General features: G+C 44.9%; 1 protein-coding gene across 1 annotated transcript in view; it reads right to left on the bottom strand.

The window, feature by feature from the left end:
• Positions 1-4,268, bottom strand: part of SPATA2 (spermatogenesis associated 2) — a 16,086-nt gene extending 11,818 nt beyond the window's left edge. The window contains exons 1-2 of the mRNA XM_019510254.1: positions 4,166-4,268; positions 864-1,286 (exon numbers count right to left, since the gene is read on the bottom strand). Coding sequence (XP_019365799.1) covers positions 864-1,178 — 315 coding nt within the window. The 5' untranslated portion in view covers positions 1,179-1,286; positions 4,166-4,268. The remainder of the gene's footprint in view (positions 1-863; positions 1,287-4,165) is intronic.
• Between the last annotated feature and the right edge of the window lie 3,741 nt (positions 4,269-8,009).

Here is an 8,009-nt window from a genome sequence, read left to right as displayed (position 1 = left end):
AGGCACCATTCCATAATTTGTATGAATTGAGTGGCACCCAATGTCAAAAATTAATTTATATATTAGAGTGCTTACCTCCCTACATAGGGGCTGGACAGTAAGGGTAGGGGACTGCCTAGGCAGGGATAAGCAGAGAAGCAAAGCTTAGGTTCATCTCCTCACACCTCATGGCACCCTTCAAAGGATCTGATGGCACCCTATGGTGCTCTAGCACCCTGGCTGAGAACCACTGGTCTAAGCTAAGCAACATGCAAGTACCTTTGCTATTTACATTATTTAAAAAATATTTCTAGCATCAGCCATGAAAGACTCTACCAAAGATGAAGAATTTGAAAGGCTATTAAACCCAGACTTCCATGCAAGTAGGATAAGAGACATTCTTAAAGAAATCCTCCTGTGGAAGCATGCCAGTTAGTATGAAACAAGTTCCTGGGGAACCAGGACAGAAACAGCAGCAAGAGCTCTCCTTAATGACACAAAGCACACTTCACCATTAAAACTACACTGTGCCAAGTTAACAGCAGGTGCAAACACCAAGTGCACGTACAAATCAACAACTCCCTCATCCTGGAGGAAGCGTCTTCCAGGTCAAAGCCAGAACGAATTGATAGGGCAGTGTGAGAACAGTGTCACAACAATTATGCCCATGTTGTAGCTGCAGTTTGGACACAGAGGCCTTCAGGCTCCATTGCCTCTATGGTACCTTTCATTAAAATCTACTCCATTCAATCTACAGTTTTCTAATGCATCTGTTTATTATTTCTCTATACACCTACTACACTATTTGAGAGTAAAATCAGAGGTCTAGCTATTCACAAGGCAAAACACTCTCTTCTATTGCTACTCTCCAGGAAGGTTCTTACCTTAATAGTTTTGAATTCCTTTTTCCAGGGATAAAGAAAGACATTAATCCCAACTGTCTCCAGCATACTGAATGCACTATGGAGAGAATGTAAACTTGAAGATTTCAGAGATCTGAGGGAGTTTTCAGCCATCTCATAAAATTTAATCAACCGGAATCTATAATAGGGATCGATTTTGGGAAGGCAGAGCAAGGCTGATGCTGCCACTCGCAGATATTCATCATTAATAGGACACTGCTTATCAGAGGCATTCAGTTTGGATTCGTGGAACTGTACATATTTCCTAAATAAATCGTCTTTGTGTTTTGTATCCATCGAAATAGGATTGTGGTTCACTCTCGGGCAGCTACCTTGCCTCTTTCATGGTTACTCTGGAGCAGGCTGGTTATCTGGCATTTGGAGTCCTCAGTAACAGCAATTCTTCTGAAATAAAAAACAAAAACACAAGAGAGAAGTCACACCATCTGTACTACCATACCCTTAAAGTCTAGGAAATAGTTCACATAGCAGAGGACTCCAACCACAGGCCCTTCAACTTTCTGTGAATGTGGACACAAGCCTCTTGTTCTCCCCCCGGAGCACCCTTCCAACTATTATACAGATGTTCCCAGTTGTGCCCAAGCTAACTGGATGCAGCTGGGATGCCTTCACAGTCCTACTTATCAGAACACAATGGTTTACTGACTAAAGGGCCTAGGTACTGTGAACACACTGGAGACTTTTGAGAGTCTTAGTAACGTCGCATGAAGAGAAAAATTGTTTTACTTTGGCTGCAGAGGAAATGTTGCAAGACAGAATGCAGAGGATGTCTGCTTAACTTCAGATCACTCCCGTGTTTCTCTCTAGCTGCAGGACACTGATCCATGCACTGGAGAGACCGTCAGCCTTATCCCTTCTATTCATGCCTTTCATACAAACTCATCCAGCTATGTAGAGTCTAATCTGCCACCAGGCTGTAACTACCCTAAACATCTCTCACAACAGTGGAACAGTGCATATACAATGCTCAACAGGAAGAGCAGGCATTGATTGGTACAGCCAAGGTTTTATTCTGCAACTGGCACTTGTATCCAAAGGCCAAAAAGTTGGTGCTGCTGCTTTCTTTGAAAGATAATGTTAGCATAGTGCAAACGAATCATTTATGGCTTTTACCTGGGAACTGACATTTGCACTTTGGCTTCACTGAATCAAGGTCTCCTGCACAAAAGAGCTCTTTCCCCTGACTTAAAGTGCTATTTAACCAAATCCCTGAAGCACAGATGTCCAAGTGTGCAGACTGCACATGGACAACCTGCTCTATTTGTGGTCTGGACATCAAATCCAACATAATCTAAGCTTTCATTTTTAATCAACATACAGGTCTAATCTTTACTTTTACAAGCATAATCTCCCAACTGAGGCACATGTAAACTAACATAGTGTTGTCTTCCTGGGTTTGCAATCAGCCTGAAAAATTGAGAAAGGTGAACTTCTCCACTACATATTAAAAGTTACTGCCATCAGTAACTACCTTGGTCTTTACAGAAAGAAAAGCAGCAGAATTCTGTTACTCAATTAAAAACAACGACAATTAGGCTACAGGACAACTCCAAAGGGAAATTGTTTAGGTCATTCACGGCGAACTGTACCATTTATGATGGGGAACAAGCTGACACTGGTAGGGAGCTGAATGCTTTAACTCTTCTGTTTTTGAGAGATGTATGATGAAGCAGCTTTCTTTGGCGAGACAAAACATCCTCTGAAGGAAAAGAAAGGGGGTGAGGGGGTCCTTCATAAAGACCTCAGGCACTGTGACTTTCATAGCCACCTCCAGCTCCAATCACAGCTTGCCACTTGTGGATGTGCCAGGGTTCACTAAAAACATGGCTGCAAATCAAAATATGAAAGACGACAACAGACGGCAGCTTTCAAGAGCATCTTTTTTGCCTGTTAACACTTACAGTTTCTGGGAGTTCACACTCATCTCAACCAGTTTGCTAATCATGGGGTGGGTTCCCATAAGTGTTAGGTGATAACAGTTTACTTTCAACATTGCCGATTAGAGTGCCTGGTAAGTACTCTACACAACTCGGCCTTGATTAATACAGCTGTAAGAATAGTGGTAGCTCAAGAGAATTCATCAAAATACAAAGCCCTTTCACTGCAAGTTACTTACAAGATTTTAATGTCTTATGGCTGATCTCTGAGCTAGCAAATGGTGGTGAATACATAGTGAATGGCGGTGATCTTAGCCCAGTGTCTAGTGGACGCAAAGAAAAAACATCTAAATCTAGTCCCTTCAGTAAAAGTCGTGGCAGGTAAATCAAAGGGTAGATGTGCCAGAGAGATTCAGTTACCCCAAGGTAAGACATGAGTGAAAATACAGTCACAGCAACATGAGGAAAACGTACAATGTGGCTACTTAGGCCATCATCTTTATGTGGGATAAAAAGGATTTTCATTTCTGAAGATTTTGCCATACACTAAAAAAAGCTACAGAATTGCACTGAATTTAGGAAAACGCTTAACCACACACACAAAAAAAATGGTTGGGAATGTTAAGAAAGCTCAGCTGAAAAATGAAGATTAAAAGAGAAAAGGAGCAAGAAACATGCACATGCAACCCTTATTCAACGACAACCGTTTCCTCTAAAGTATTAAAATCCAGTTCCAAACAAATCTGAAGAAGCCTTGCTGGCAGGTATTTGGGTGTGTTTTTTTCCTAACAAGAAGTACCACCTTCACAACTTTCTGCCTCAGCGAGAGTGGTGGCATCCCTCCCTCAGCTACTCTTGTTACAGCAGACCAGCTGCTAAAAGCTGGCGTCTAAGGAAGGCTGTCGCTTCTGTCCCACAACAAAAGCTGCTGTTTCGGATAAGTCTGCAAAGTCCGACTTTATGCACAACGTCTCTAAAGCAGCCGGGCAGAAAAAAAAAATCCCGCACTCCACAGAAAAGCCTCCCCGCAGCCATTTCTGCCACCGGCGCAGGCTGCTCTGGAGCTGTTTTAAGGAGGCATTTTTCAGAGGAAGCCCAGACGGAAACCCAGTGCTGCCCGGGAACCCGGAGGGACCCGTAGTTCTTCCCAGCCAGTGCGCGCTACTCGTCCCGACGCAGCAACGGGCCCGGCCCCGCGGGGGAATGCAGCTCAATCCCGCACCAGCGCAAGCAGCTTCTGAGCCCAGAAGGACCGCGATTGGAGCCGGACAGGGACGTTGCCTCCTACTCCCTCCCGCAGCCCCTGGTCCCGCTCCCCCGGCTCCGCAGGGAGCTCCATCCCTCGCTAGCTCCCACCCCGGACCCCACCCGGCCGCCCGCACTCACGGAGCAGAGCCGCGACCGCCGCCAGCCGGAAGCCACCCGCGACCCGGATGCAGACCCCGAGCGCCCCCCACAGCCGGAAGTGACCCCCGCGCTGCGCCAGCAGCGAACCCAGGCTCAGCGGCTCGCGCATGCGCGCTTCTCTCCCCGAATCCAGCGAGAAAAAAATCCCGCAGCCCCTTCCCCCACCAGGCTGAGCCCCCACCCGGAAACAGGGGAGTGACAGCTACGACCCGGAAGTAGATGGTTAGAGGATGACGTCAGGAGTGTGCTGTCTTTTATGCGCATGCGCCTTGAAAACGTCACGCCGCGGGTGATGTCATCGAGACGATTTAAAGGGGGAGAGGAGAAGGCACTTGGAAGAGGGTTTTTGCTAGCTCTCTTCAGTCTGGGCTAGTATTGGAGTCGTGCCTCAGCTGAGGGGTCCTGGGGCTGACTGCTCTCATAGCAAGATGTGTCACAAAGACTACTGTAGCAGGGTGATATAGGAAGGTGTCTTCACGTGCAACAGGCAGCATCCCCTGCATGGGGCAGTACCAAGGTTCCCCACAGTCAGGGGAGCAGGGCTGTGAGGAGCCTCTGGAGGTCGTGTTGCCTAGTTCCTCCTGAGGCAACATCACCCTTGTCCTAACCACCCTATATAAGCCTCCTCTAAACTTGGCATAAGGCTGTTGTCATTGCTAACGCAGTGCAGGCCTTGTGCCCCAACCTGCTGTGGGTAAGGCAAGGGAACCAGGCAGCCAGTGTCCTGCTTTTGTGAGATGTCATTGATATACGCTCAAGAGATCCTAGGCCAAGGGCTGCACCCCTGCTACAGAGGAAGGCGAACCCCCCAGGCTGTACTAGCGTGACAATGGGGTAAAATTTCTTTCTGACCCTGAGCAAAAGGCAAGAGCCTCTGGCTTTGGTCCTAGCAGAAGCATATGCACCCTCCACAAAGTCCCCCCAATCTCGGCTGTAGCTAACTCCCAATGCCCAAGTCTTACACCCCCCTGACGCATGAAGCAGAAGGGGGTGGGGGAGTGACCACGAAGCCCAGAAATGTGGGAAATGCTTAATGGTTTTAAAGTCATGATGCCTTTAAAGAGGCTTCTATTTTCATTTGTCTTCTGAGCCCTTGGAGGTTCCCACTGGTCTCATTCCTGATGTGTTCTGCAGCCACAAAAGTTGGAAGTAGTTTAATGGAAACTGTGAGTCTCATGGCATTATAGGCATGGCAGCTGAGGCTTTGGGAGAAACATTAAATTATGTGAGACTTGTCATAAAACTCTCAAGAGTTGATGGGGGGGGGGGGGATATTTGTTCTTGGGGCATCCATAGCACTTCAGTATATGCAGTACAGCAGTGCTCCTCAGTGCAGCTGCCTGTGGGGTGACAAAGGATGTTGCACGTGAGTGGTAGGAAAGAAAAGTTTAACTAGGGCCATTAGATTACTAATCCAGTTTATACTCTCAGTGCTCTGGGATTTTTAATGACTCTAAATAGTCAGGTCTTTGTACTGTCATCTGAAAGAGATTAGGCCACTTCCAGCTGCATGATTTCCTCCATTCTCTCCACCTGGTTCAGTGCTGACTCATGAGAAAAAACAAATTGCATCATACCCTGCTCTCTGCTAGGTGTTCTTGCATGGCTTCTGTTCAAGTACTAACACAACCCTATTTGAACAATGAGAGTTAACCATACCATAGCACATTAAAAGGGTAAAGGTGCAACATATTAATGAGATGTTCATTTTGTCAGATGGAAATTAAATGTGTGCTCATTAGCGATCATGTTTGGCAACACGTGAGGTATTTTCTGTGTTTCTGCAAGTTTAAATTCCATAGCAGCTGAGTTTGGTCCAGTCTGGCAAGATTATCAAATTCCACTGAGAGTCAATTCAGCATGTATAAATCTAAATCCCTGTTGAGTTCCAGATCAAACTGGATTAGGAGGAAGGGGTTGTGGTGAATACATCAGCCCAAATCAACAGAAATATGTAGGCTCCCATCCAAATCAGTGAGAGCTTAGATACCTATGCAAGAGTTAATTGCCTAAATACCTATTGTGAATCTAGCCCTGTGGTTTATCTGTGATTAGAGCTAATGATTTACTTCCTAAGGTAAAAGAAATTTATTCCAGCATAAGCAAGACAAAAAATTAAGTGCTCTTTTAAATAATGTAGGAAGTAGCTACTCAGTCACAACAGAAAACAATTATTGAATCGTTATACAATTATTTTATAAACTGATTTAATATCTACTTGTCTTGAAAACCACAGAGTAAGAGCTGCATTATCCCTTTCTAAAAGGTCAATATTTATTCCAGAGCCAGAACAGTCTTGAAGGTAAATGAAGGGGAAAATAGAATCACATTTTGCTACTACAAGACACTCAAAACATATGTGAGTAATAACATAATGAATAAAATATGGACAATCTTCAGTCCTGGGGCTAATGTCAGAAACCAAATAGATTCTGTTTGCCGACACCAATTACTTACACTCTGCTGCTTTAGCTATTTTTAAAAGCATTTGTTTGCTTTCTGTAACATGGGAACATTTACCTTGTGCTCCTCTTAAAATCAGCTTGGGTCTAACCAACTCCAATTTCCTTTACATTCTGCCTGAAGGGAGTTGATTTTTAACCTAGAAGGCTGCACCTTTTCCACTATATGAACCATAATAGGTTTGCTCTTCTACAGCCGTCAATCACTGTTTAAGTTCTTAGCTGTGGGTGAGTGTGCTTTATAGCTGAATCAAAGCTGAGTGTTTTGCCAGAATAATGCTGAGTGTTTCTCAGAAACACAGTTGTTCTCTCTGCAGCTTCAGTGCACCGTTTCACATACAGCAAGAGACTCCCATTTGATAGAGCATTCAGTGAGCATGGAAGTTCTGGAAGCCTGCATAATTTTCAGCAGCAGCAATGCAGAAATGAAATCTAACTTACATGATCCAGGTATCAGGAACCATGTTTGACATGATAAAAGCTCATACTGAATTGGAAATATTAAAACTTTTGCAACTGAGTCCTGTTACAGCTGGTTTACAAATTGAAATGGGAGATCATCTCTCCCCTTCGATGTACACGTGTAAGAGGGGTATGACAAGCACAATTCTGATAAAAGAAAAGAGTCCTTCTGTCATTGGCAGTGTGTTTATGGCTTTGATTTTCTAATACAGCTACTTTCATGACAACTGTCACTTGGCACAGTAATGGAAGCAGTTGGCTTCACATATACAGAATGTTTTCTTCTTTTATTTTTCCTGATTTACATTCCACACCACCCCCCTTCTCTCTAACTTTGTCCCAACCAAATGTTAAAAAAGGTTAAGTTAAAACTCATGGAGTGGAATAGAGGATTGGGAAAATAGCTCTGTAATGCAAACATGTATTGCAGTGACCCTTGGAAGAAGAGAGGCTTCTTTCTTGTATGAAAGGTATATCATTTTTCTATTCATTCAGTCTGAAAAGTTCTCTTCAGTACACAAAGTTTTCTGAATTGCTTTGGTCAGTCCTGCACGACACCGCTGAAATGGTGTGTGTATAACTGATGGGCAGGAGTACAAGGGAACCTGATTTTGTATTCATAGATTTCATAGTTTCATAGTTTCTAGGGTCGGAAGGGGCCTGAGCAGATCATCTAGTCCGCCCCCCTGCCATGGCAGGAAGAGCACTGGGGTCAAACGACCCCAGTAAGGTGGTCATCCAACCTCCTCTTAAAAACCCCCAGGGTGGGAGCCTGCACCACCTCACTTGGAAGCTGGTTCCAGACTCTAGCCGCCCTGACCGTGAAGTAGCGCCTCCTGATGTCCAACTTAAACCTTCCCTCCGCCAGCTTGTGACCATTGTTCCTGGTCACTCCTTGC

This window comes from Gavialis gangeticus, unplaced genomic scaffold, assembly GCF_001723915.1.
Source record: "Gavialis gangeticus isolate Ggan-Ray unplaced genomic scaffold, GavGan_comp1, whole genome shotgun sequence".
NCBI classification, from domain to species: Eukaryota; Metazoa; Chordata; order Crocodylia; family Gavialidae; genus Gavialis; species Gavialis gangeticus.
Note: the sequence above shows the minus strand (reverse complement) of the source record. Positions and strands in the feature narration are given on the sequence as shown.